The sequence below is a fragment of the Tursiops truncatus genome, chromosome 18 (assembly GCF_011762595.2).
Source record: "Tursiops truncatus isolate mTurTru1 chromosome 18, mTurTru1.mat.Y, whole genome shotgun sequence".
In the NCBI taxonomy this organism is placed as follows: Eukaryota; Metazoa; Chordata; class Mammalia; order Artiodactyla; family Delphinidae; genus Tursiops; species Tursiops truncatus.
Window position 1 is genome coordinate 5,971,695 of NC_047051.1, and position 27,663 is coordinate 5,999,357.

Here is a 27,663-nt window from a genome sequence, read left to right on the forward strand (position 1 = left end):
ACCATTTATTCCACTTTCACCAGTTGACTGTACACTTACTAATATCCAGTTGTGCTTGCTCCTAAACATTTTTACGACAGTTGTACTATTATTATAAATAATTTAAAGAAATATTACTGAATCCAATAAACAATAATGTGAAAAGAATGAATTGTTTTTATGAAAACTAAGTTGTCTGCTTTAGAAAGATTAAACAAAGTTACAAAAAATGCTGTTGGTTTGGGTGTGACAATTATAAAAGATTAAGGGGAAGTTGTAAGATTCTGTATTTCTATTTTTCTACAAGTATTTTAAAGTTCTTGATCCATGGTAGAGAAATCCAAACTGGAAACTGTACAGGATGCATTATGAATGTGGTTTATGCCATATTATGGCATCCAAATCACTGGTCCAATCCTTAAAGAACTTTGTCCTACATAACAATATGGATCAATGAATACACACACACACACACACACACACACACATACACACACGTTTTTTGTTAAAATATGTAAAATAGGTATGTTGTATTAGTCAGGATAGGCTAGGCTATGTTGCAGTAAAACAAACCAACCAAAAAACAAATAAAATCCCTTAAATCTCAGAGCTTAAAATCATAAGCTCTTCACCTGGGTGGCATGCAAGGCAACTGTCTTCTATACGATGGCCCAGCATTCTAGCTACATTGGTCTTTTGGTACTTCCGCATCAACACATACTTCCACAACCAATATGGCAGGGAAGATAACGTGGGGAATCATGCTCCAACTCCTCAGTGCTTCCATGCAAAGTGAAACACATCAGTTCCACTCATATTTTCACTGGCCAGGATTAGTCAGATGGCTGTGTATAATTTTAAGAGACAAGAAAGTATAATCTTGCAAACTTGGAAGGAGACAGGGACTGGATATTGTTGAACAGTGGTATCTATTACATAAGTTTCATTTTCTAGGATTTCTCAATCTTGCCAATGTAAAAACAAAACACTGTGATAGATTGTGTTACTGATCAAAACATTTGCTGCCCTTCATGTTGGAATATTACTTATCTCCATCCCACTGACGTCAGGCTTGGTATTGTGACTTGAAGGGCCCTTCCCTGTGGGAGGATTATGCATCCTTGACACTTTAGTGTCAGATACGGGCTTGTGCTTTGCTCCGGCTTAAGAACGTACGGCGGCGGGGGGGGGGGGGGGGGGGGGGGGGGGAGGGGTGTGACATGGGGCACTTCTTTGTAGAAGCTTTATGAGCCAGAAGACGCTGTACCTTGATTCCTTTCTCTCTACGCCAAGGCTGCAATGTGCCTGACAGCAGTTACTCCATTAGCCTGGGTCCCAGGGTGAAGATGATGTGAAGGAGATGCTGCCAGCTTGTGGTGGGCACGTAGCGTGAGCAGAAAATTATTTGTTGTTCTATACTACCAAGAGTTCAGCTTGCCACTGCGGCATAATTGACCCTAAGCTGCATAACAGACACACTATTCTTACTGCATCAGTAAGAATGCTTATAGGAATAGCCAGAGAGGAGTGAAAATGAAAAAAACATATATTCCATTTCTAACAGTGATAAAAGTACAGAATACTTAAGGCTAAATTTGACAAGACAGGTTTAAGACATATGATAAAATTTACAAAATATTATTGAAGGATACAAAACATGTTAATTTCCCCAAAATTACGGTATAAATCTAATGTAATTCTAATCATAATCCTGATGGGTTTCTTTTTATTTGATAAAAGCATTTTAAAGTTCATGTGGAATAATAAAATTGACCTACAATGTTACTGCCAGGATTAAATGAGCTGAAATATGTAAAGTGCTTAGGACAGTATTTGGCACAGATATGCCCAATGAATGTTACCTAATTTGGTTATTTGGAAAAATAATTAGATCATTAGAATGGAGAGTCTCAAAATGTATCTTAGTACAAGCAAGATTTTAACATAGCCTCTAAAGGAAAATAAAATCAGACTCCTACCTTAATCCATATTCAAAAATAAATTCCATATGAATTAAAAGCAAAATGTGAAAAACTACTGTAGAATAAAATTTGAGAATAACTTTATACACTAGGAGTCAGGGAAACATTTTCAACTGACACAGTAAGCCAGAGAGTTGTAAAGGAAAAGAGACATTTATTTAAAATGTTTAGGTCAAAGATACCATAAACAAAAGAAAAATATTACAACAGATTGTGGGAAATATTTCTAATGCATAAGACAAAGGTTAATATCTATAGTATATAACAAGCACCTACAAATTTATAGGAAGAAGAAAAACTCGGTAGAAAAATGAGCAAAGACTGTGTGAACAAGCATTTCCAGAAAAGCAAATCTAAATGATAAATAAACATGAAAAGTTGCTTAATCTTACTAGCAATCAGGAAGACACAAACTCAAGTGACAATGCGCCATCACTTCTAACCCATCAGATCAATTTTGTTGGCAGAAATACGAATTTATACATTCTGAATCACTGTTTTCTTTTAGAAAATGTCTCAAAACAACCCTTTAACAAATACAGTGGCAAAGGAATTACTTTGTATTCCAAGTAATCACACACAAACCACAGTATTTTGCAATTTCAGATTCTCAGGGGATATATTTTGAAAAGACTGATTCCTGTTGCTCTTTGTATTTCCCACACTGTACGTCTCTCTCAGCTCCAAACAAAGAATTCTGCTACGACTTGTGGCCACTGGACAGTGTCTTTTGACTTCATTACCACTCTGAGCCAGGACCCCAAGGAAGCCCCAGCAACACACCCCTGAACGCCCAACCCATGCAAGTTCCGGCTGTCTGCACCTGACTCCTCGCCTAGTTTCTCACAGCCCCTGGCGGTGCTACGGTCAAGGCAACCTTGATATAGGAAATAAATTAGACCCATGTTAATCGTGCCCTGAGGCTAATTCCACCCAGTCCCCATCAGACCTTTGAAACACCAGCCATCATTTACTGAGCTTACAGTACTCTGGAGATGGCATGGAGAGCGAAATCAGGGAGCAGGTGAGCATGGAGGGGGGCAGGCAAGCTGAAAGGCTATTACAATGTGCCTAAAGAAAGATGAAAACTTCAAAAGGATATATCAGCTCCCAAAAGATGGTGAATGGGGTTTGCAGACTAAAAAGCTTTGAAAAAGACAAGGAGAGGCACATGTGCAAACTAGTGCAACAATGTGTTACAGATGCAGTGAAACAAGTATGTATATGTGATGGGGCACAAAGAGTCCCCTCTCCCAGGAAGGGGGAGGGCGCTGGGGCAGAGCACGTCAGGCAAAATGTCACAGAGGAAGTGATGCTGAGCTGAGACAGTGCAATAGAGCATTCCAGAAAGAGGGGAAAACAGGAATAAAAGTGCAGGGGCATGAAAGCAGTGACATTTTCAGAGAATTGCAAGTAATTTAATATGACTAGCGTAAAGGATTTAAGAATAAGGTTGGCAGTCAGATCACTGAAGGCCTGTTTGCCATTGGACAGAGTCTGGAATTAATCCTGAAGGGCAGGAACCAGGAGCAAGTGAAGGGCTTTAGGGAGGGAAGCCACAGATTTGAATTTTAGGGGACAAAGCATCCTTGGCAGCAGTAGAGAAGACGTTTTGGAATAAAGCAAGGAGTTCTTGTGGCTCAGGCGTCGGGTAATTACTTCCGTTAACTATGATACCCTATTTCTCAGGAGATTTCACTGAGATATTTTAGAAGGAATACTTTCCTTTCTCGCTGATGTAAAGATACCTAAGTAGAATGATAAACAAGGTCTTTTTTTTCCCATCTAAACTCCATTGTGTAAACTTAGTTGTACACTCTAATTTAATAAATGGAGTGAGGCTGAATGGCCTTTGGCATCCATCCCAGACACTAAAACAGTGAGAAAACAACAAAACATGGAACATAATATCTATCCATAAATACAATTGTATGGTTAGGGCTGTGGAGCATTTTAAGAGTTATGATTTCCCTGGCCAAGTACCAAAAAAACATACCTTCAAAAATCAGAACAGCCATTTGGCATCCAACCATGCTGACAGGATGAAAAATGTTCAGTAAATAGCCTACGTGTAATTCACCACTCTTGAAGAAGTAAAGGAAGGGTGTTTTCTAAGGCTTCAGAATGACATATTTTACTAAGTAATAACATGGTCATGAAAAAAGCCAAGAGAAAACTTCCCAGCTCACTTAGAAAATGGAGTCACTCAATTTTCTTCAAAATGATAAATAGATATATTCTGTCGTATAAAAGAATGTCTCAGATCTGGTACACTCACAGTGGTTATCTCTGCTCTCCATTCCCTTCTTTTTGCCTTTTGTTGTTTTCTAATTTTCTGCAGTGAGCATGCATTGCTTCTAGAAAGAAAAACAGTGAAATAAACCAATCATACAATCAGAGTGACTTAGGCTGTCTTTTTCAGCTTTCTGATTCCAAATAAGATTAATGTAAATTGCTTCTGAGATAACCTTCTAGTGTGCTTTGAATATAGGCAAATTTTCTCTCAAGTCTTTGTCTTCAAGGAATAAATTTTTGAATTTTCGAAAATACAAAAACTTCCCCTCTCAATTATTCATGCCAGTGGAGGGGAACACTGACACTAGTATTCGAAAACAGCGTCCAAGTAGAAAACAACAAGCATATGGCTATAATATACTAGGCTTTGTAAGGCACTGTACAATGTTTCTGGCAGATATGCCTTCTGAATTAAATTTTTAGTTAATATTAAAATGATTCTATGTTCCTACATGTGGGCTGGCAAATGAAGGGTGAAAGAAACAGGTCTAGAATTTAAAATTCATTGCATATAATCTACAAGATGCATGCTCCACAGGCAAATGAATAAAGACCCTCTATGCTGAAAATACAAACCGCTTCCTAAAAACACAGACCTGAAACAGGGCTATGAAAGCATGGAAAAATGGAACGCTAACCTCAGCTGTGTCTGATGCAACGCAGATGTAAAACAAAACTCCTGGCTTCAAAAGAGTCAACTTTAGTAAGTACTACCCAAACCCAGCTTTTCATAATCAGAGGACACTCTTTTAAAAGCAGCTCCAACTGAAATCACAGTCAGCAAAGTACTTCAGAAGAAATATGAAACATCTCTTAGGGTTAAAGAGAAGCGTCTGTCAAATAAACTCGATGTAATGTATTCCTCCATCTCTTAACACTTATAAAGGGACTTGCAAAGAAAAATGTGTAAATAGGATTTATCTTAAATGAAGCACATTGAACCTTTCCCAACACTGTAAGGATTCAGATAGTTTAAAGAGGATCTGGATGTAATCTTCATAATTTGTAGATTCTTTTCAGGTCCTCTGAAACACAGTAACTTGCTTCCTAGTCGAGATTTGTACTCTATTGCCAAACCTTGTAGGGGAGCAATTTCTGAAATTTGCACTTAATACAACATTCTAAGTTTTAGGTAACTTGAAGAGAATATGTCTTACAAACTTTCCACACCAATTGAATTACTTTCCCTCCCATATCTCTCAGACAATGGGGCCCTCATTCTTCTACCCTGAACGCGGAGGGAAAACCATCACCACCAACCCTTGCCGCCAGCCCCTCTCCAAATCCCCCCATTCTGATTTCAAAGCTCTACAGAATCCATCTGGCTGAGAAGAAGTGGCCACAGAGGCTGGGAGGGAGAGAGGCCAAGTGGGCCTGGCCAGAATTGGTAGCTGGCGGGGGAAAGGAAGGCTGGGCACATCACACACACACACACTCCTGATGTTAGAGGTTGTCAGAACTGTAGACTTTGCGGTGGGATGCCAGTTTTTGTTGAGTCTAGCCCTGGGGGAAAGGGCATAACTGTAACCAGACAAGGATTTAGGGCCTTGGCTTACAGTCCTGAGCTTTCAGGGTGGGCTCCAGGCCCAGGAGGGTGCTTCTGGAAACTTCTCCAAATAAGTTATCTTGGATCGCCCATATCTACCTCCAGCCTATTTCCCAACCATATTAGTCAGTCTCACCTATTAGGCACAAGTATCCATTCATCCATTTTTCCCCCACTTTTCATTGAATAAACATTTATTGAGTGTTTTCTATGTGCAAGGTACAGATACGATAATGTGTAAGACATCGCCCCTGACTGTAGGAGCTTGTGGGAGAGAAACAGATAGATGTGGCCACGGATCAACACAACTGAGTGCTAGAGGTTATGGTAAAGGGCATATAGGTTGCATGAGGGCAAAAAGGAGAGAATTAACTTCTCTGCCCCATGTACTCCTCTGCTACTGTTACCTGCTCGGGCCCCGAACCCCCTGAACTCACTCGTCTTCCCTTCACAAACCCCTGCCACTGTGTCCCTTGGAACATGCAACCAAACTTCCCGGTATTTTTTACTTTGCTACAAGATCTTTGCACGTCTCAGCCCTGGCTAAAACCTAGCTTTCTCAAACATGATGCCACTTTCCTCAAACGCTTGTCCAGTGGTATCTGCTCTTTCTCCCACTTTCGCTGACTCACGGGGCAAGAAAATGTCGACGCGACCTCTTGCTGCCGACAGTTACTGCTGATTCTTAACATCATCACTCAACTACCTCTTCTCGAAGTGCAGCACCTGCTCTGCTCCACCCTTTCTCTTCTTTTGGAGGGAAGAGGATTCAACCAAAGTCATGGGGATTTTTCAACTCGGCACGCTTTTACATCTCCTAATAACCAGCTCAGCTCGTTTGGCTGGACTCATTCGCATGCTTCTCAACCATGGTTCATCACCGGCCTGCAGTCTAGATGGGAGTTTTTTCTACATTCAACAACACACTTTCCACAAGTATTTCTGCCAGAGAGGCCTAAGAGTAAAGTCAAGAAAGACAACAAAAAGTAAAGTAAAATGGGGTACTTGTTCTCATACAAGGCACATAACAAGGCTTATTATTTAAAATGTGGGTATAGTAGGACCTACATCATACAGTAATTGAGGATTAACTGAAATGACATACGTAAAGAACTAAGAACAGGGCCTGACACATAACAGATGTTAACTATTATTATTGTATCCTCCAAACTATATAACATACACAAAGCTTAAGCAATGATATCAAACCATTCTAGAATCAAATCTAATCTAATTCTTCACATTACTTTAGCATACTCAACACTGTCTTGTATTAACTGATGCTATAACGATGTGTGAGCTGCTCAAAACGAGGTGATCTTTCTCCTTGCTTTTGCCTTCACATTGGTCACCAAAGGCCCATTTTTAAGACTTCATGATTTTTTTAAGCTATTTTAAAACCACTTTCTAACCTCTCTTTGGAACTGCTTTCAACCCCTCAGCACTTTCTTCCCCTTTGGATTCTAAGACAGCAGTTTGCTTTTCCTTCTGCCTCTCTGACCATTTCTGTTTTGTCTCCGTGGCAGGCTCCCCTCCCTCTGGCTGCCCCTTGCAGTCTATGTTTCTCAGGGTCATCCCTCCTTTTTGCTGCTTCTCAAAGTCTTTCCAAGATGCTGTGCCACCTTCATTTATACCTTTATCGTCTCTGCCTTGAACTACTGCAATGCTCTAGGTGGTATTCTGGTGTCTGGTTTCTCCTGATTGCATATTTCCCTCATTGCTGCCACCACAATAATTTTTTTTTTTAATGTCAAGTGTTTATGACAAGGCCTCCATCATCCCCTGTTCCCTGTAAGAAAAAGCCCCAAACCTCAGCACACCATCCAAGGGCCCTTCACATCAGCTCTGACCAGTCCCTCCAGTCTCATATCATCTTGGTCCACCTACTCACCCAGAACTCCAGCCACATGGAAACAGTCTTCAAACATGCCCTTCTTCAAATCCTCACCTTTCCACGTTTCTTCTTCAAGTGCCGTCTTTCCCTGTTCCCAACCTGATCCAGCTCCTTTCTCTATTAAGCATTGACCACAGCGCATTTTAAATACCTGTTTATGCGTCTATTGCCCCAGGAAAACAAAAGCATCTCAAGTACAGGGAAATGGCTTTTTCTTCTCTTTAGCTCCAGAATCTAGTATCAAGCCAATGCTTAACAAATATTTAATGACTGGGCTTCCCTGGTGGCGCAGTGGTTGAGAGTCTGCCTGCCGATGAAGGGGACACGGGTTCGTGCCCCCGTCCGGGAAGATCTCACATGCCGCAGAGCGGCTGGGCCCGTGAGCCATGGCCGCTGAGCCTGCGCGTCCGGAGCCTGTGCTCCACAACGGGAGAGGCCACAACAGTGAGAGGACCGCGTACCAAAAAAAAAAAAAAAAAAAAAAAAATTAATGACTGAACTGTGAGCAATCAACAAACATTAAAAAAAACTTTTTAAAAAAGATGCAGTTTTAGAATGGATATATGTGTCTGTATAACTGAACCACTTTGCTGTACACCTGATACTAACACAACACTGTAAATCAACTACACCTCAACATAAAATAAAAATTAAATTAAAGAAATAAATAGAGATGCAGTTTTAAAATTTCTCCTTAGGTGGAACTGAAAGGAAAAGGATGCAAATGAAACACTCGATCTCAAATCTCAAGGTAAACATGGATATTCTGAAGAGTGAGAAGGAAACACATAAGGACAGCAGTGCACAATACTCAAAATGTGGATTATCGCAGAAGTTCAAGGTTGTGGAATCCATGACAGTATCTACTGTCATGCGCTGCATAACACATACAACCTTATGACCTCCCTCCTTAAAATCCTTCAATGTCTTTTTAAAGATAAAGCCTCATCCTTAATCTGGCACACAAGGGCCTCCACGATAAATCTGCCTCCATCTCCTAAGCCTCATCTCACACTCCTCTCTATCTTACTCACTGAAATTTAGCCACACAGGCCTTCTTTCCCACTTGAGCTTTTGCACAAGCAAATCTACCAGCAATGTCTTTCATATTCTCTCCTCTCTAATTCACTCTTATACCTTGACTGCCAGCCCAAGGATTCCTTAAATTAGCTCCATTACATGGTGACAACGCGTGAGTCCGTTTTATCACATCACATATGGAAGGCGACAGAGTATAGTGTATGACTGTAACTATAATAGATTATGTGTCCTTGGTCATATCTATTTAAACTCTTTTATGTCTTGCTTTCAGCGCCTGTAAAACTGAGGTAAGTGTAGAACTCACTTCATAAGATTATTCAAAGAGTTAAAGGAGATAGTTCACGTACAGCACTTGGAATTGTGTTACTACATAGTAAAAGCCCTCAAAGGTCACTGATATCATACTTACTTAGCTGTCACCCTGCCCACCCCAAGAGTTCCTCTACGGCTGGAGCCCAGGAACCACACGAGCCTGTTCATTTCTGTATTCTTAGTCTCAGCCCGGAGTCCTGAACATAGCTGGCCTTCGATAAGTAATTTAAAAAAATAAAAGCAAACCGGCAAAAGCTTTGGCTTCCACATTTGCCTCACTAGCTGGATGACTGCACGCGAATCACTCATTCCACCTGGGCCTCGTTTGCCCTTATGAAAAACGTAATCTCGACCTCAAAGAGATTTTGGACGAACAGGGCGATGCATCCAGCAAAGTACACTGCCCATCTCCCAACGCCGCACAAGCGGTCGGGGCTGATAACGAACAGAGTGAACAACCGCGTCTCCCCTCCCCCGCCCTCCTCCAGCCCACACCCCCTTACGGCGCCCTCGGTCCCCGATCCCTCGGGACTTCAGGCGTGGGAGCTCCGGCCCCGTGCGGCTCCCTCCAGGTGCCCCGCACCCTCCTTCCTTCCTCGCCCGGACGGACGCACTTCCGGCGGATGTGGGTGGGGGCAACCCCGGAAACGGAAGTGAGCCGCGGGGTCGGCTGACGGTAACACGCTGAGAAGCTGTTCGCAGAGCGAGTTGAAGATGGTGAGTGAGACCCTGGGCGACCCGAGTGGCCTGCGGGCTCGTATCCGTGGCCGCAGGAGCAGGCGGCTGCTCCCCAGCCCGTTCCCCGGTGGCGGCGGCGGCGGGAGGAGGAGGCCGGCCTCGGGCGCCATGATTTGTCGAGTCACGGGGTCCGGGGGTTCGTGGCCGCCTCCTGGGCAGGGCTCCGGCGCTGGTCCCGCGAGCGGCGCCTCGGCTTCATCCTTTCCCACCGCCTCCTCTCTCCCATCCCCAAGTCCCCCAGTCGGCCCCGACCCCGGTCCCTTCCCGTAGTTGGCGCCGAGCCGGAAAGGACACCCCCAAAAGTGCAACGGTCTGGGGTGCGGCGCGGCCGACTACCCCTCCCCCGAGGGGAGGACCTTTGGGAGCCTAGTGCCCGACATCCTCACCCACCCCTGACCCTCGGAACTGCCTTGATAACAAACCTACAGCTGTGGGTCCCTTTTCCATCACTCAACTTTACCCCACAAACATTTTTGGGAGCTCGTAGTATGGCAGGTGTTGGAGGGGGGAAAATTGGATAGTTGCTACTCCCCGTTTGTCAGTATTGTTATTGGGTCTCCTCCTGCCCCGCCCCTTCTCTCTTTTTAACTTAAAAGTTTGATGTTTGGGAGAGATTCTTGAATCGTCATTGCTCGCGACTCTGATACTACCAGTACTGCTGCTGGGCCATCCAAATCTAGAAAGTTTCTGTTGGTAAATACTGCTGAACATAGTAAAGAGGTTTAATAAACATCCTCAAGTAACCAGTGTTAATTAACTTTTCATAGATTTGTTTTCCTCTGCTACTTTATTAGAAATATCATGTACTGATTCTCATGTTTTACAGGAGGGAATTGGGAAAGTGATAACAGTAGATCCCAGAGATCAGGATCCCCCTTTTCTTTGTGTGTAGAGGAAACTTTTCTTCCGTTACTCTACAATAAAGCAGTCTGGGAGAAGGAGAACCTTTATGTAGGAAAGCAACAGAAGGTGTTTTTGGAAAGGTACAATCATACAACTCTGGTCCTGGAAAGAGTTCAGGCAGCTGGAAGGATGAGTAAACAGGGCCGGAGAGGTTCTGTGCCTTCGTCAGGTTAGTGGCCTCCACACTAGATTTCAGCTTCTTTTCCTAATTAACTGTGACTTCTGTGTGGGAGAGTTGAAACCTGTTGTACAGCTTCTTGAGTTCCAGGCTTCGGACCTTGGACATTATTCAGGCAAGACATTGACAAACCAGTGAAAGGTTTTTGCTTTTCATTTTGTTTTGTTTTTTTAACAGCTTTGGTGAGGAAAATTGCTTATCAGGCAAATCTTGCTGTGCAGAATTGGAAAATAGAACAGGCTAGAGGCAGTGCTGTTAACATTATCCAGGTGTGAGAGCCTGGACTGGGGTGGTAGATTGAGGAAACCCGGGACACTGTGCAGTACCTGACCTAGTAAAATATAAAAATAAAGTAAAACATCAATTTAAAAAGCTGGTTTCTCAGAAGTTTCTCCCAGAAGAGTATAACACTCCAAACGACCTGCAGCTGTTTTACGGTTTTCTGCAGAATTGCAGGGAAGATGTATTTCAGCAACAAGTAACTTAAACTCAGCATCTTGTGTTTTAACTATGGTAACATGTATTACATTTTAATTGCATGTTTACTCTATCTTCATTAGATTAAGCCCTGGAAGACAGATATGTATCTTCAGTATCTAGTAGAGAACCTGCCACATAGTAGATATTTAATAAATATTTGGTGATTAAATTATAGTATAAATGAGTAGAGTGACCATACACTAGTACCAAATATACCGTGAGTCTTTGTTTTTATTTTTTTTTATTTATACCATCCTGATTAGGTACATTTATTTTTCATAGGTAGTGCCCTCTTATGGGAACCAAAAACTTTCTGAAATTCCCTTTCTTTCTTAGCTCCTGTGACTACTCTCTTCTAGCTGTTCTCTCTGTTCTTAATCCCATTTTCCTTGTTCTTCCTTGTCCATAAGGAATGGTATTCCCCAGGATTCTGCCCTCAACATTTTTCATTCTGTGCCCATCATTCTAACCTAAGGGGGGATCTTTCCAATAAAAGTAAATCTGATCATGTCATAACCCTTCAGAGGCTCTCTGTCTATTTCAGAATAAAACAGAAGTTTCTTTGCATATTGAAGCCTTTTCATTTTTTCTTTTGGCCAGCCTTTACTGCTCTACTCAGACATGTAGTTAGCTGGTCATCTCAAACGACTTGTAGCTTGCTCATTTATATTTTTATACTTTTACCCATGTTCTTGTTTTACGTGAATGCCTTTCACTCTGACAGCACTCAGAGATCAACTCAGGAATCCTTCCTACCCCAAATTCGATTTTATTCACTGAACCATGTATATTCCTCTACCATAATGCTAAAGCTCATGGTACTTGTCTAGACTGGGCCCTTTGAGGGCAAAGACCTTATCCTTTCTTTCCAGTGCTTAAACACTGTTTTTTTGAACTGTTTATATTTAATAGTGTTTTTCCTTTCTGTTGTAGAATGCCAGAGGACTTGGATCTCAGCTAAAGGACAGTATTCCAGTTACTGAACTTTCAGCAAGTGGACCTTTTGAAAGTCATGATCTTCTTCGAAAAGGGTATATGGGGGAATTGGGACTTTGACTTTGTTATGGTAAAATGTGAACTATTTCTCACAGTATTCTTTAAATATTTTGATAGGCCATAAATGTATATTTAATTTAGGAGGTAGCAAGTAATACACTTTAGGGGAGGAGGGGGAGGGTAGGATTGGATGTGTTCTATAGTGGAAGAAGCATTTTATCAGAGTAGTAGGTTCCCAGGAAAGGGCATCTTCCTAGGAGATGTTACCCAGTAGCATGATTTGGTAGGATTCTTCTTTGTGCTGCTGATAACTTGGAGAGCCATTTGTCTCTTCATCTTATTAACTTTTGCAGTAATTGACTGTTCTTTGGGAGACACTAGAACATAGCAGTAAAGAGCATGGACTCTGGGTTTTGGTCCTGGCTCCGCCATTTACTAGATGTATGCCTGTGGGCAGGTTACTTAATTGTTCTACGTCTCAGTGTCCACACCTGTGAAATAAGGCTAGTAATAGCATATATGTTATTTTGAATGAGCTAACACATGGAAAGTACGTAGACCAGTACATGGCATTAGTAAGCACTGGGTAAGGCTTAGATGCTCTTATTTTTCTTTTCTAGTTTCAGTACAGTTATGCCCCTTCCCTCGATTTTCTATATTTTTCTATATGTTTAGGTCTGAATTTCTAGTTCTGGTCCTTTTCCTTGGCAGATTGTTTTTCTGCTTAATCAAATAAGGATAATGCTTTCCTCCCCGCTTTGTATGTACTGTGTTTTGAATTTTTGAATTTTATATCTAATTTTCAGGTGTTTACTCTTACTGTCTTAGAATATCATTCTAATATTGGTCTCTGGGAGCAGACATAATACCTCACTATTGTCTTTTCATTCTGTAGTAAAAGATGCACTATATTGCCTTTGGAATTGGCAGTAGTATGGTATAGTCAGATTTATAAGCTAGCCGGTAACCAATCCGGGTGATTCGTTCTTGTTTTTTTTGTTTTCACATGAAATGCTTCTTTTCCTTCCCAGTTAGACTGTAAGATTGCCACAAGCAGAGCCATTATCAAATTCCACTTTGCGGATAATGTTCTGTACAAAGATAGTATTCAGTAAACGATTGTTGCAGGATTTCTAAGGTTTCCTTCAGCTCTCAGATCCTGGTTTGGACAATAAGATAGTCATCTTTGTATATCTAGGGTGATAAAGACCTGCGGCCTGGTTCTAGCTGTATATCATCTAATATGGTACTTTATACATAGTAGGTGTTTGGTAAATGTCAAACAGATCGTTCAACATGTGTTTACCAAAAATATATTAACTATTGAATATGCATTAGATCTGAACAAAAGAGGCTTAGATATTTTATATAATGCAAGAATCATGTCATCAGAGTAATAGTATTAAACATACTTTTTATTAAATTTCTTCTAGGTACAGGGCATCATTTAGCACCATTTTTGGGGGGGTTCTCCCCAGTGAATTGAAGTCTTGACCACCAGTATCTATAATAGATGCATTTAAAACAATATTCAGTAAATTTGACTTCTTGTCTTCCTTTTGGTGTATAGTTCTATGAATTTTAAAACATGTGTTAATTCCCAGAACCATCACCACCACACTCAGGATACAGAATAGTTTACTCATCCCCCCAAAACTCCCTGTGCCATTTATTTATACTACAACAGTGATGGATGTGATTTTGAGCTCTAGGTATTCAGTAATATATAATCTTCCATCTTAAATGTTTATTTTCAGTTTTTCTTATGTGAAAAATGAACTTTTGCCCAGTCATCCTCTTGAATTATCAGAAAAAAATGTAAGTATGTTACCTGTGTTTTTATTTTTATCCTTTAGAAAAATATTTTTAATAATACTTGATTAAGACACTTCTGGTGTTGAGCATTTAACCATGAAAAACTTGAGGCCTTGTTTTCAATATCCTAATCTTTGAGTTATCATTGTATTGCTTCACTAAAGCTCCCTTTCTACACATTCTTCTTTGTCTTTTTTATAGACATTTCTAGAGGTTAGTCCACCTTTCCATTCCTTTCATATGTTCTCCTTTGATGATCCCATTTTCTTTTATATTTATTCCCCTGCCATTTTTGCTGTTCGTCTTCCCAAGCCCATATCTCTAGCCTTGACCTCTTTTTCAAGCCCTGCATCTCCAAGTTACTGCTGGGCACAGTAGGTGCACAGGTGAATACGACATAGTCCCCATCCTTAAGGGGCTGAAATTTTAATGGGAGGATAAGCAGTGGATAGGGGCTTCATAAAGTGTTGTAGAGGACCAGGGATGGAGCAAGCATCTGTGGAAAGCTTTCTAGAAGAGGGCATTTGAACAGTTTTAGAACAGTATTAACCAGATAAATAGGTGGGGAAAGGTTATTCCCCAGAGGGTATAGCTTGTACAGATGTCCTAAAGACAACCTAAAGGGTTTTTAAATAACACATTCAGGGCAAGAACAAGGAGGTGTCTTACTACTTGGGGATGATGGTGCAGTGTCACCCAGTTAACAGGAAGCTGACCTATTCCGGTTTTTTTGTTTTGTTTTGTTTCCTCCCTCTTCAGCAAGGGGAAAGATTTTTCCTTAAGAAAGAGTAGAACAAATAATTTGATGATGAAATTGAAGTTCAAATTAGACGAGAAAATAAAGGGGCCCCTGGCTGCTTTAGCTGCATTCTGGTTTCATGCTCAGAAGATGAGAAGGTTGTTTTTCAGAGATTTCAGATTAGCCATAGAAAACATATAAATCAGGTTTATGGAAGAAAAAGCTGACACGGATAGCTCGTTTTGATGAATAAGTGAACTACATCATAGATGACACAATAGACCAAAAGACTAGGCCAGAACTTCAAGAAAAACAAAGAGGTGAATGTGAAGTTCTGCATTTGGGTTCAAAGATAAATTATACATATTTAGATGGGGTAAACCTGACTTTTTTTTTTGCGCTACCCGGGCCTCTCACTGTTGTGGCCTCTCCCGTTGCGGAGCACAGGCTCCGGACACGCAGGCTCAGCGGCCATGGCTCACGGGCCCAGCCGCTCCGCGGCATGTGGGATCCTCCCAGGCTGGGGCACGAACCCGCGTCCCCTGCATCGGCAGGCGGACTCTCAACCACTGCACCACCAGGGAAACCCTGACTCGTTTTTTAGAAGTAGTATCAGTGCTTAGTAAGAGTATGATTCCAGAATAAAATTGCTTATTAGTACCCAACACAAATTGGACAGACTTCAGAGTTTGGGTTTCTTTTTTCCCCCAGACTCAATTACTCAGAAAGGTGGAGTTTAAGGGTTGTAATTTAATTAACAGGACCATATAATGGGTCTGATTATTTCTTTTATGAAATCCTTTGAAGTAGATACTTTCATACTTAGAAATTTCTTACTAATTATTGTCCCTGTATAAAACTTTCTGGATCTGAGGTTATTTACACCTTTTTGCTCTACCAGTTTTGCAGTAATTCTAATCAAAAGCATTGAAATATGATTATGCTTTGTAAATACACTTTTGCAATGTGAAAAACATTCCCTTAATGTATTAGTTCTGTAAATCTAAATTTTAGGTGGTAATTTTACACCAGTGAAGGACACCTGCATGCAAGGTAAAATATAGACATACATATTCTAAAATTTGTCGAAGAAATTAGTAAAAATACTTCGTTTTTATTTCAGTTATGGTTATTGAAATCTTTCCTCTAAGTATTGTGTCACATGCGTATCAGTGCTAACTGTTTTGAAAGCAGAATGTTGAGTAACATTTAAAATTACATTGTTGTCTTTATAGTTCCAGCTCAACCAAGATAAAATGAACTTTTCCACACTGAGAAACATCCAGGGTCTATTTGCTCCATTAAAACTACAAATGGAATTCAAGGCAGTGCAGCAGGTGGGTTTATGAATGTCAATTTGTATGCATCCCACCTGTGTGTTGATATCAATTGGAAGGAGCCTTCTATTTTAATAACAGCTGTACAAACCTTACCTTCTCTTCTCCCCTACAACCTATCCTACTTTCCCCCTTTTAGGATATGACCTTGATTTCTACTTCATAGAGAAAAGAAGCTTTGAAATGGAAAACTCCTTTAAATTATAGGCTCACTGTCTGAAAACTTACCTGTGTTCACTTTTCATGTTTTTCTCCTTTGGGGGGTTACACTGAATCTGAGATGCCTCTAGGAATATCCAGGTGGAGGTATCTAATAGGCAGGTTGTATATTGCTGAGTATACCTGTTGCTTAGGAAGAAGATCTTCGGAAAGGTTGTTCCAAGTGTGTAAGAACTGTCCCCCCATCTGTGCTCTGGATTCTGTCACATCCATTGATTCCAGTGATTGCTGGACAACTAACAAAGAACAGAAAAACTGAAAATTTGGTTTGGCTACATTAAAGTTTGTTGGGTACAAACTATGTGCCATTGACTATATATGTATACTTTACACTGCACCATGCTACAGGTTTGAGAGGAAGGTGCTGTTATCCTAGTTCACAGATGGAAACAGGGTGACACAAGTCAGGTAACTTAGGCAAAGCCTAAGTAAGTATAAAAGCAGAATTTGAATCCAGATCTCTCTGACTGTACAGCCCATGCTTTCTCCACTGTACTTAGATACTAGTCTGCAGTATACGTATTTAATAATTGAAAAAAGTATATAACACTAGTTCACAATGGCATTGTGGTTTTTAAAGGCCCACAGGTGACTTTGATCTTCATTTCTAGTTACCACTACTGTTTTTTTTTTTAAATTAATTATTAGTTTATTTTTTGCTGCGTTGGTCTTCGTTGCTGCATGGACTTTCTCTAGTTGTGGCGAGTGGCAGCTACTCTTCGTTGCGGTGCGTGGGCTTCTCATTGCGGTGGCTTCTCTTGTTGCGGAACATGGGCTCTAGGCATGCTGGCTTCAGCAGTTGTGGCACGCAGGCTCAGTAGTTGTAGTTCGTGGGCTGTAAAGCGCAGGCTCAGTAGTTGTGGCACGTGGGCTTAGTTGCTCCGCGGCATATGGGATCTTCCCAGACCAGGGATCAAACCCGTGTCCCCTGCATTGGCAGGCAGATTCTTAACCACTGTGCCACCAGGGAAGTCCCTATCGGTACTGTTTTAAAGGGTCATAACTTAAACATTTGTGTGAGCAATACAGAACAACATAAAAAATGAATAATTGGTTTACTAAATAGAATACTGCTCTCGCTGAGTTGGAATTTCTTCAGGAATTTGATCATCCCACGTTTATTAGGAACAAAGAATGGTGTTAGGCTCTAGGATTTTGCATTTCATCACGTGGTGTGTGCTTGGGTTTCCTGGACGGAAGCGAAACCCTCGAACGTGAGCAAGCCTGATGGGATTGTTAAGTGTCAGTGAGAAGCTCTCAGTTTCAGTGTATATATTTTGCATAAAGTGTTCAGGAATTTTTAAAATTTTGGTTTGGGTCTCAAATGTGAACTTGCATGTTAAATTGATTAACCCACATTGGTTAAATTGATATGTTACTTGGTTTTGTGAATTTTACAAATAAAGAATGAAGAATGTGAAATTTGGTCATGTATATTTTTTCCCCTTGGTTTTTTCTAATTTTGCCTTTTTATACTTTTCCTGAAGGTTCAGCGTCTTCCATTTCTTCCAAGCTCAAACCTTTCATTGGATATTTTGAGGGGTAATGATGAGACTATTGGATTTGAAGATATTCTTAATGGTAAGTGTCATTCCATACCTTTTTATAGAGCCCCAATAATGTACAAGACAACAGCAGCAGATGAAACGTACAGCGTCTTCATCCTCATGGAGTTTATAGCTGATTGAATTCATTTGTGTTTATTCAGTGAAATAAGATAAACTTTAATGGTAATAACTGTTTAACTGGTTTTAAAAGTGAAAATTATTTATGGAGTTCTGAGATTATAGTCATTTCAGTCAATTAATGACAGTCATTCCTTTCATATCCTGAGGATAAAGTCTGATGTGTGAGTCCAGTGCAATATTCTTAGGGTAGCTTAAACGAGGATTGTTGTTGCACTGTTCAGAATGTTTGTGGGATGTGACTAGTTTTAAAAACAACTAGAAAAAATCAGATCAAAGTTTTCTTTAAAAAATACCCACCCTTTCCTCCTAAGTAATTGTTGTGTTTCTATAGATGGTGAATAGTAAAGAAGAATCTGTCATTTTTAACAAAATTCTCTGGATGATTATATTATGTATGACATAAATGGCTTTTAAGTAAGAGCAATACATGCAGCATCCTTTATTTTTTTCTGGTTCTGAGGACGGTAAACAAATATAATTCTGTCCAGTATTACTTCTGTTCATTATGCCTCAGCAGTTTGGGAGAAACAGAAAAACCCAACAGGATTAAATTATATTACTTTTGCTTGGCTGCTAATGTCCGGTAACGAGATGCTGTGGATGCAACAGAAATCTCATGAGACTCCTCTTTGAGAATCTTCCCTGAGGGAACTTTTTGAATGCAGGAAAACCTGGAATTCCTAAGCTTTTACATTGAATTTAGACCTCATTTAAAATTAGTAAGGTGATAGCTCAGGTTTATAATTATCTTTTAGTTATAAAAATGCACTCATTTAAAAATCAGGCTCTGTAAAGTCATGTGAAAAAAAGGGAGAGGGACTTACTGAGCATTTATTCAGTCAGTAAAATAATTGTTATACGTCAGGCACTGGGCTAGGCTTTGAATATACGACGGTGAAAAAAACAAAACATCTGTGCTTCCTAATGGGGGAGGTAAACATTAACAGTTAAAACACAAACATGTAGTTATAAACAGTGATTAAATTCTAAGAATAAAGGGGGTAGGTGTATAGTTTGTTTTTGGGTAGGAGGGCCAGGCACCTCTGGGAATATGACATATAAATTGATTCCTGAAAGATACATGAATTAGTTGAGCTAAAAGTAGAGGGAAGAATATTTCGGACAGAAGAAGCTGTATGCCCAGGGTCTCTAACCTGAGAACAGCCGAAGAGCTCTGAAGGGTTTATTCCACTTAAGAGCTAACAAGTTAGCCCTCTGTGGTTTCACGGATGCTGGCAGAGACAGACTCCTCGAGACAAAGGGCAGTTTGTTATTCACGGCAGTAGCAGAAGCCAGAGCATCAGCTTTTCTGTTGGGTCCCTAAGCCCCAGTTCCCACAGGGCAGCAAGAAGAGGGTTAGATGAAACCAGCATATAGAGTGTATTTTGTTACAGTAAGGGGAACCCCAAGTTCAGGGCACCTGAATCTTATAATGGGCAGTCAGCCTGCCTATTCTGTGCCCCAAGGGCAACATGATCTCTCTTTAGAAACAGCCTTGGAAAGAGAGTCCAGAACAAAGGCAGACAGTGCCTCTGCTTCCAAGACTTGTGGAATCAAGAAAGGCTCCTAGAGAATTGTCTCTCAACACACATAAGAACATGTTAAGAAGGCCCATGTAGCTGGAGTGTTTTGAGGGAAGTGGAAAGTAGAATAAGGTGAGGTTGAAAAGCCAGGCAGGTACAGAGGAGCCAGCGCCTTGCAGACCATAAAAAGTTTATTCAGAATGCAACAGAAAGCCATTGAGTGATTTTTTTTTTCTTTTGACATCTGAAGACTGTAACTTTATTTTATTTTTTTCTTCAGCTCTTTTGTTTTCTTTCAATTTATAATCTTTTTTTTAATTTTATTTTTTCAAACAGGTTATTAGTTATCTATTTTATGCATATTAGTGTATATGTGTCAGTCGCAGTCTCCCAATTCATCCCACCACCACCCCTGCCCTCCCTCCGACGTTCCCCCCGTGGTGTCCATACCCATCGAGTGATTTTAAGCCGTGACATGTGATAGAATTTCAGATTTAAAAAGATCACTAGCGGGGGCTTCCCTGGTGGCGCGAGTCCGCCTGCCGATGCAGGGAACACGAGTTCGTGCCCTGGTCCAGGAAGATCCCACATGCCGCAGGGCGGCTAGGCCCGCGAGCCATGGCCGCTGGGCCTGCCCGTCCGGAGCCTGTGCTCCGCAACGGGAGAGGCCACAACAGTGAGAGAGGCCCGCGTACCACAAAAAAAAAAAAAGATCACTGGCTATCTTATGGACAACTTTATATATTCATTCCTTGCATCTCTGTAAGGCAGCTAAGAACTAGAAAGATCCTCTGTTTAGGTAGGTGATTTTTGTCAGGATGAGATCACTGCACTGCACTTTGGGTAGTTTCCCCCTTGTGGGGACTGTGACTGTATAATTTATGGACAGTTTATGGCTTCACCTTAAGGCCTTGCCTTAGCTGTTCCTTCTGCTTAGAATACTTTACCCCCTCACTTTTCAGATCCCAGTTTAAATGTCACTCCTTCAGAGACTACCCAGTCTAAAGTAGTCCCAGTCACCCTGTCACCTCATTTTCATTCTTTGCTTATCACTTTTTCAGTATTTTTCTTGTTTCTTATTTGTTTTCCCCAACTTAAATACAGGCCTCGCGAGAGCTGGGGACTTTGTCTTGTTAACTCTTGTGTCTCCAGTGCCTCATAAGGTGCTTAATCCGTGATGAGTGTTGAAAGCTGTTGCTCACCACATTCTCCTCATCACATTTGACCCAGAAGGAATTTTAAAGTCTGTAATGAGGGAGTAGTGTGTTAATCTAAGCGTGATATGAAGACTAGTCAACTGTGATGAAAATCTGTATAATTCTCCAATTTACATTTTTTAAAGTGTTGGAGGTGATCAGGGTTTTGTTTGCTTGCTCATCAGGGAAGTGCTTGGCCAAGAAAAATCTGCACATTATATTTTAAGGAAGGGAAGAGAATGTGAGGAAGGCAGTAAGAAAGTCACAACTAGCCTTTTTCTTAATGCTGAAAGTGGCCTTCCGTTTACTCTAGTTCTGTCACTTTAAGATGAGGGAACTGAGACTGACCAAGAGGCCGGGTCCTCCCTGGGAGTCTCATGGGCCAGGGCCTTGCTTACATGGTGTGCTGTCTTCTGGTGCAAGTGATTTATTTAATAAGCATGTATTTTATTAAAGTCAAAAGCTTTAAAAAGCAGAGTTTAAAAGGGAAGTTGTTATTATATAAATAAGGATATTCTTTGTTTAAATATTGAAAACATTACAGCTGAGACTCAAGTCCTCCATGTTTACCCCAAACCCATTTCTCTCCCTGCTTCCCTATTTGCCTGCTGCTTGCTTTTAGTTAGTGTATGTCCTTCCAGACTTTTTTCTGTGTGTCTTCATACAAATATATATAATCAGAAAATATCTGGCGTTGCTTTGTGTATATTTTTTTTATCACAATTGGTATCATACTGTGTGTATCTTACGGTAGTAGGTATGCTGCATCAATACATGTATTGAGTTTTCTCTCTTATTAACAAAACAGGGCTGCAGCAAACATCTTTGTTCTTTGTACTCATGTGCGGACATACTTTTTCTTAATTTGGGTTTTGGATGCCTGTTGTATACATAGCCATTTACTCTATTAATAATTGTAACAGTATCAGTTGTTGCTAAGGTTACTTTGTTGTGTGACAGATGTCAAGAGTAGAGATTGCTGAACTAATGTGACACAGTAATCTCCAGTCTCTTAGGAGATCCAGTGAGGAAACATCCAAATTGATGTTACTCTTGGTAATCATTATTTTAATGATTATTTATTTTTACAAACTGATTTTACAGTTTATTTCGTTGGGTATTTATTCTGTTTCTTGTCCTGTGTGGAGGAGAAGAGGCTTTGTTTGTTTGTAGGAAGCTTAATGTTGTTACTCATTTTAAAAACTCTTAGGTGCATTATTGCAGTTAAAGTAAGACTTTTGTCTGACTCGTCAATACAGACAAGAGAGTGAAGGTTTTTAAGGTTTTCTTGCTCTAGACTTCTGGTTTGTGTATATATATATTTGCAACGGAACACAGAGTGATAGAAATAAAATGGGTTTTGCAAATTAGATTACGGATTGTTTAATCTCTTATTAGAGATCGTTCCTAGGGTCAACTGGAAAGCACTGGAAAACTTAAGAACTTTGAAAAAGAACTTATTCAATCTATATTTTCTTTTACAATCACCTGAATTGAGGTATACTTGACATACAGTAGAATGCACCCATTCTAAGTGTCCAGTTCTTTAATATGTTTGTTTTTGTTTGTTTTCAGACCCGTCACAAAGTGAACTAATGGGAGAACCACATTTGATGGTTGAATATAAGCTCGGTTTACTGTAATGCAGTGTGCTGTTCATGGAAGTAGAGGGGCTGCATCTTGTTTATAGTCGTTTTTTACTATAATTTGACGTGCACAACATTAAAATTACTGACACATGAGAATTTTTGCCTAAATAGTATCTGTGATCATTTGAAGTTATTTGGGTCTTTGGTTTATGTGATAATTGAAGGCACTAAAGGGAGATGGTTTAAAAACTTCTAATTTATATTAAAACAATAGCCTTCTATGTCTTTAAAAAAATGTTGCTAATTAATATCATAAAACTATGCACAGGTTCCAGTTCAGCCTGTTTCCTAGTTATTTCATAAATTTAATTTTGAATAATCATTATTGGTATTTGAGCCTGCAAACTTCATAGTAGCATCTTTCAGAATAAACATCTGTTCAGTGGCAGCATTTCAAAGTAAGTACAGAATAAGACTATTATATTTTACCTTGTTTCAGTATAGTCCATTAATACTCATAAGAATAACACTTGCTTTATTGATGCTACTTAGGATTATAACTACATTCTTTGATTCTTTCAGGTTGAAAAGTATAAGTTCAGAGGTTTTGATTTTGGTCTTGTCTTTAAAGTGAAAAATTAAACAATCAGCAGATGTCAATTAAACTGTAGTACTGCATAGATTAATATATCATAAGATGCTTAAATTTAAAAAGGAAAACAGAACATTCATGTACACATACAACTATTCATGAACAAATTCAATAATAGTTTATTTAAAAATAAATCTTCCCTATGGTTGTTCTTTGTTAATAAGGTATTTTTTTATGGACCTAGTATACAAAATTAAAGATTATCAATTTCTCAGGAGTATTTTTATTGTCTAAGTCACTGATCTATGACTGAAGGCAGTGTTTTCTCCCCCCACTGGGAGTGGGGGGGGTCATTTAACAGTGTCTAGAGAAATTTCTGGTTGTCACAACTTTGGGGAGGGTTTCCAGCTGGCATCTAGTGCAAGGAGGCTAGGGATGCTGCTAAACATCCTACTGTAAAAATTGCTCCTGACCGTTGAGAATTGAGCTTAAAACTGTCTTTGCCAACACAATATTTGCCAACCCACTTTACACTTAAATTATGAGAAAATATAGAAATAATGAAGGTTCACTAATTGATTGTTTCTAAACGTGTTCTCTTTCAACTAATTAACAAAGTTGGATATTTCTGTACCTTAATTAGTTTTAGGAATAGTAGATACTCTTCCTGACCAGTAGAAGGTACTATGAATTAATGAACATAGTTTAAATGGAAAAACTGATGCTTTAAACACAGAAATTGGTAATCATGATTAGTGCTTATTCTCTGAAGGTCTTCATGCTTGCCCCTCTCTCCTTTTCCTCTTTTACCTCCTTTGTGTTTACACCCATGATCCTTATCCCTGGGTGCCTGTAAAATCACCTGGAAATCTTGTGAAAGAATTTTGGTGTCAGGGTCTGAATCTCAGAAATTCCAGAAGGACGAGTCTGGGGTGGACCCCAGGAAGTCTACTTTTGAAAAGCTCTCCAGGGATGAGAACCTTTGATTTATGTGCTTGCTTTCGCCTTTATAGTAATATTTATTAGCATCAGTTAATTCTTCCCGTGTACCTCGGTGCTGGAACGTTTGCTAGTAGTCTCTGCAAACTGCAGTGTGTGCCTGGAGTTGGGATGATTTGGGTTCCTTCATGAGAGTAAATTTCAGGTTCCTCTGAGATACTTTGCCTAGGTGCCAGACTCTTCAGTTAGGCATTTTTTCTTTCAGATGCCGTGGGGTTTGTTTTAAGGAATTAGTTTAGTATTTTGAGGGTTTAAGAGATACTTCACAGGTTGGTGCCTGATTACAATTAATTTTACTAACACCAAAATGATAAAATTCACAATAAAAGAGATATAAACATAATTAATGGACTGTAATGTAGTTCTGTGTTACTTTTTTAAATATGTATGTGAATAAAGGAATTTGTGGATTTTATTGTCTCAAAGCGGGTGGGTTTGCAAATAACTGAGCACTGTTTGGCACATCATGGGATGGCTCTTTCACTAGACACGTCTCTTCAGTCCTACCCTCTGTACAAAATATAAATGATAGGCTTATTTTTTATTAATTTTTCTTTTTGCAGTGGGTTTTATCCCTCTTTCAGGAGTACACATAAGTATAACCCAGTGCTTTCCTGCATTTTGTTCCTCCTTTGAATGCAGACATTGCAAGAGTGTAGAAAATTGTCTGAACAGGTAGATTACTTTTGAAAAGCTGAAAGACTGTATAGTGTATAATCTTCCACTGGAGTCTACAATTGGATGAATCTAAGTTTAACCAAATTTTGACTTGATATTTCAATAAAGCAAAACCAAAAATGTGATACTTCATTGAACTTATTTATTTAGCTCATGATTTCAAAGTTGAAATTCAGGTTCCTTCAAGTACAACAAATCCTTAATTAAGAGCCCATACCTTGGTGGGGGCAGTGGCCAAGATGGCAGAGTAGAAAGTCCCTGAACTCACCTCCTCCCATGGGCATGTCCAAATGACAGCTGTTTAACAGCACACAGCTGTCTATGGAAACAACCTGAAGACTAACAGAAAAGATTTTCCACCATTAAAAACATAAAGAAGGGGCTTCCTTGGTGGTGCAGTGGTTGAGAGTCCGCCTGCCGATGCAGGGGACACGGGTTCGTGCCCCGGTGCAGGAAGATCCCACATGCCGCAGAGTGGCTGGGCCCGTGAGCCATGGCTGCTGAGCCTGCGCGTCTGGAGCCTGTGCTCCGCAACGGAAGAGGCCACAACAGTGAGAGGCCGGTGTACTGGAAAAAAAAAACATGAAGGAAGCACGAGTCAGGTAGGAAGGACAGAGATACAGTATATCAGGACCCACACCCACAGGTTGGTGAGGAAGTGGGAGGAATATCACAATTATAGAGATCCTCCCCAAGGAGCAAGGGGTTTGAGCCCATTGGACTCCCCAGCCTGGGGGTCCTCCACCAGGAAAATGAGCCCCCAGAACATCTGGCTTTGAAAACCAGTGGGGCTTATGTTCAGAAGAGCCAGAGGGCTACAGGAAACAGACTTCTCTCTGAAAGGGTAAATGCGATCTGACTCCCAGTGTAGACGTTAATTCGAAAGGACAGAGGGTCAAACCTGCTTGCTGATCTTGGATCCAGGGAGGCAGGAGGCACCTGGGACTCCCCCTGGGGAGAGATGCTGGCAGCATCCAGTTTGGGGAACTTGTTCTACCACAATAACACCAGCATTGTGAAGCACCATTTTGGAATTCTCATGTCCTCTTAGCGCCAGGGACCTATCAGTGGGCCAGCAGCAGCCCTGTGCCCCCCTGGGTCAAACACCCAACCACGTGGGAAGCCTACCCTGCCCTCCGGCAAGTACAAGCCACTGCACAAGGCACAACCTCACAACCAAATGGGCCAGGGTCCAGCCCCACTGCCAGCGCATCCACAGTGGTCAGTTCTGCCACAAGAGAAGGGCACACACAGCCTCCCTAGAGCATAAAGCTCTGGTGACCAGAGGGAAGCCTGCTGCTGGACCCCATAGAACATCTCCAACATAGGAACACTTCTCCACGATTAGGAAAGTGGCTGACCTATGTAACATATAGAAATAAATTTGCCCGAGAATTGGGCACAATGAGGAGACAGAGGAATATGTTCCAAGAGAAGGAATAAGAACCTCAGAAGAAGAACTAAATGAAGTGGAGATAAACAACCTCCCTGATACAAAGTTCAAGGTAATGATCTTAAAGATACTCAACAAACTGGAGAGAAGAATGATTAACACAGTGAGACTTTCAACCAAAAGTTAGAAAATATAAAAAAGAACCAAACAGAGCTGAAGAATACAATAACAAAAAATACACCAGCAGGAATCAACAGTAGCTTAGATGATGCAGAGGAATGGATCAGTGATCTGGAAGGCAGAGTAGTGGAAATCACCTAAGCTGAACAGAAAAAAGTTTTAAAAAATGGTAGTTTTAAAGAGACCTCTGAGACAATATCAAGCATACTAACATTTGCATTACAAGAGTACCAGAAGGAGAAGAGAGAGAAACAGGCAGAGAACTTATTTGAAGAAATAATAGATGAAAACCTTCCTAATCTGGGGAAGGAAACAGACATCCAGGTCCAGGAAGCACAGAGGGTCCTAAACAAGATGAATCCATAGAGGTTCACACCAAGACATATTATAATTAAAGTGGCAAAAAAAAAAAAAAAAATCTTAAAAGCAGCAAGAGAAAAGCAACTAGTTACATACAATGAAACTCCCATAAGACTGTCAGCTGACTCTGTAGCAGAAACTTTGCAGGCCAGAAGGGAGTGACACAATATATTCAAAGTGATGAAAGGAAAAAACTTAACAACCAAGAATATTCCACCTGGCAAGGTTATCATTCAGAATTGAAAGAGAGATAAAGAGTTTTACAGACAAGCAAAAGCTAAAGAGTTTGGTGTCACTAAACTGGCTTTACAAGAAAATGTTAAAGGGACTTCTCTAAGCAGAAAAGAAAAATCCACAACTAGAAAATGAAAATTATGAAAGGAAAATCTCACTGGTAAATGCAGACATACAGTAAAGGTAGTGGATCAGCCACTTATATAGCTAAGAGGAAGGTTAAAAGACAAAGATAGTAAAATCCCCTATATCCACAATAAGTAAAGGTTACAGAAGAAGATGTAAAATATGACACCAGAAACATCAAACATGGGGTGGGGAGTAAAAATGTAGGTTAGTAATGCATCCGAACTTAAGAGAGAAAATAATCATATACATGTTGTTATATATGTCTCATGGTAACCAAAACCCTAAAGTCTATAATACACACACCCACACACACCAAAAAAAAAAAAAAAATTCAAACATAACACTACAGATAGTCATCAAATTACAAGGGAAGAGAGCAAAAGAAGAAAGGGACAAAAAAGAACTACAAAAACGACCAGAAAACAATTAACAAAATGGCAATAGGTACATATCTATCAATAATTACTTTAAATGTAAGCATAGGAAATTCTCCAATCAGAAGACAGAGTGGCCAAATAAAAAAAACAAGACCCATATATATGCTGCCTACAAGAGATACACACAGACTAAAAGTGGGGAATGGGAAAAGGTACAAATGAAATCTGTGGTGGAATGCTTATATCAGACAAAACAGACTTTCAAACAGAC

General features: G+C 40.3%; 1 protein-coding gene and 1 long non-coding RNA gene across 2 annotated transcripts in view; one reads left to right on the forward strand and one right to left on the reverse strand.

Moving 5' to 3' along the window:
• The window catches only part of LOC109550253 (uncharacterized), a 44,936-nt gene extending 35,282 nt beyond the window's left edge, over positions 1-9,654 (reverse strand). The window contains exons 1-2 of the long non-coding RNA XR_012327542.1: positions 9,553-9,654; positions 6,509-8,110 (exon numbers count right to left, since the gene is read on the reverse strand). This is a non-coding gene — a long non-coding RNA (uncharacterized lncRNA). The remainder of the gene's footprint in view (positions 1-6,508; positions 8,111-9,552) is intronic.
• Positions 9,655-9,661: 7 nt separating this feature from the next.
• Positions 9,662-22,606, forward strand: POMP (proteasome maturation protein). Its single transcript, XM_004310912.4, has 6 exons — positions 9,662-9,766; positions 12,282-12,379; positions 14,102-14,162; positions 16,134-16,235; positions 17,942-18,035; positions 22,437-22,606. Exons 1-6 carry the CDS (start codon positions 9,764-9,766, stop codon positions 22,502-22,504), a joined length of 426 nt encoding a protein of 141 aa, XP_004310960.1. The 5' UTR covers positions 9,662-9,763; the 3' UTR covers positions 22,505-22,606.
• The last annotated feature ends 5,057 nt before the right edge of the window (positions 22,607-27,663 follow it).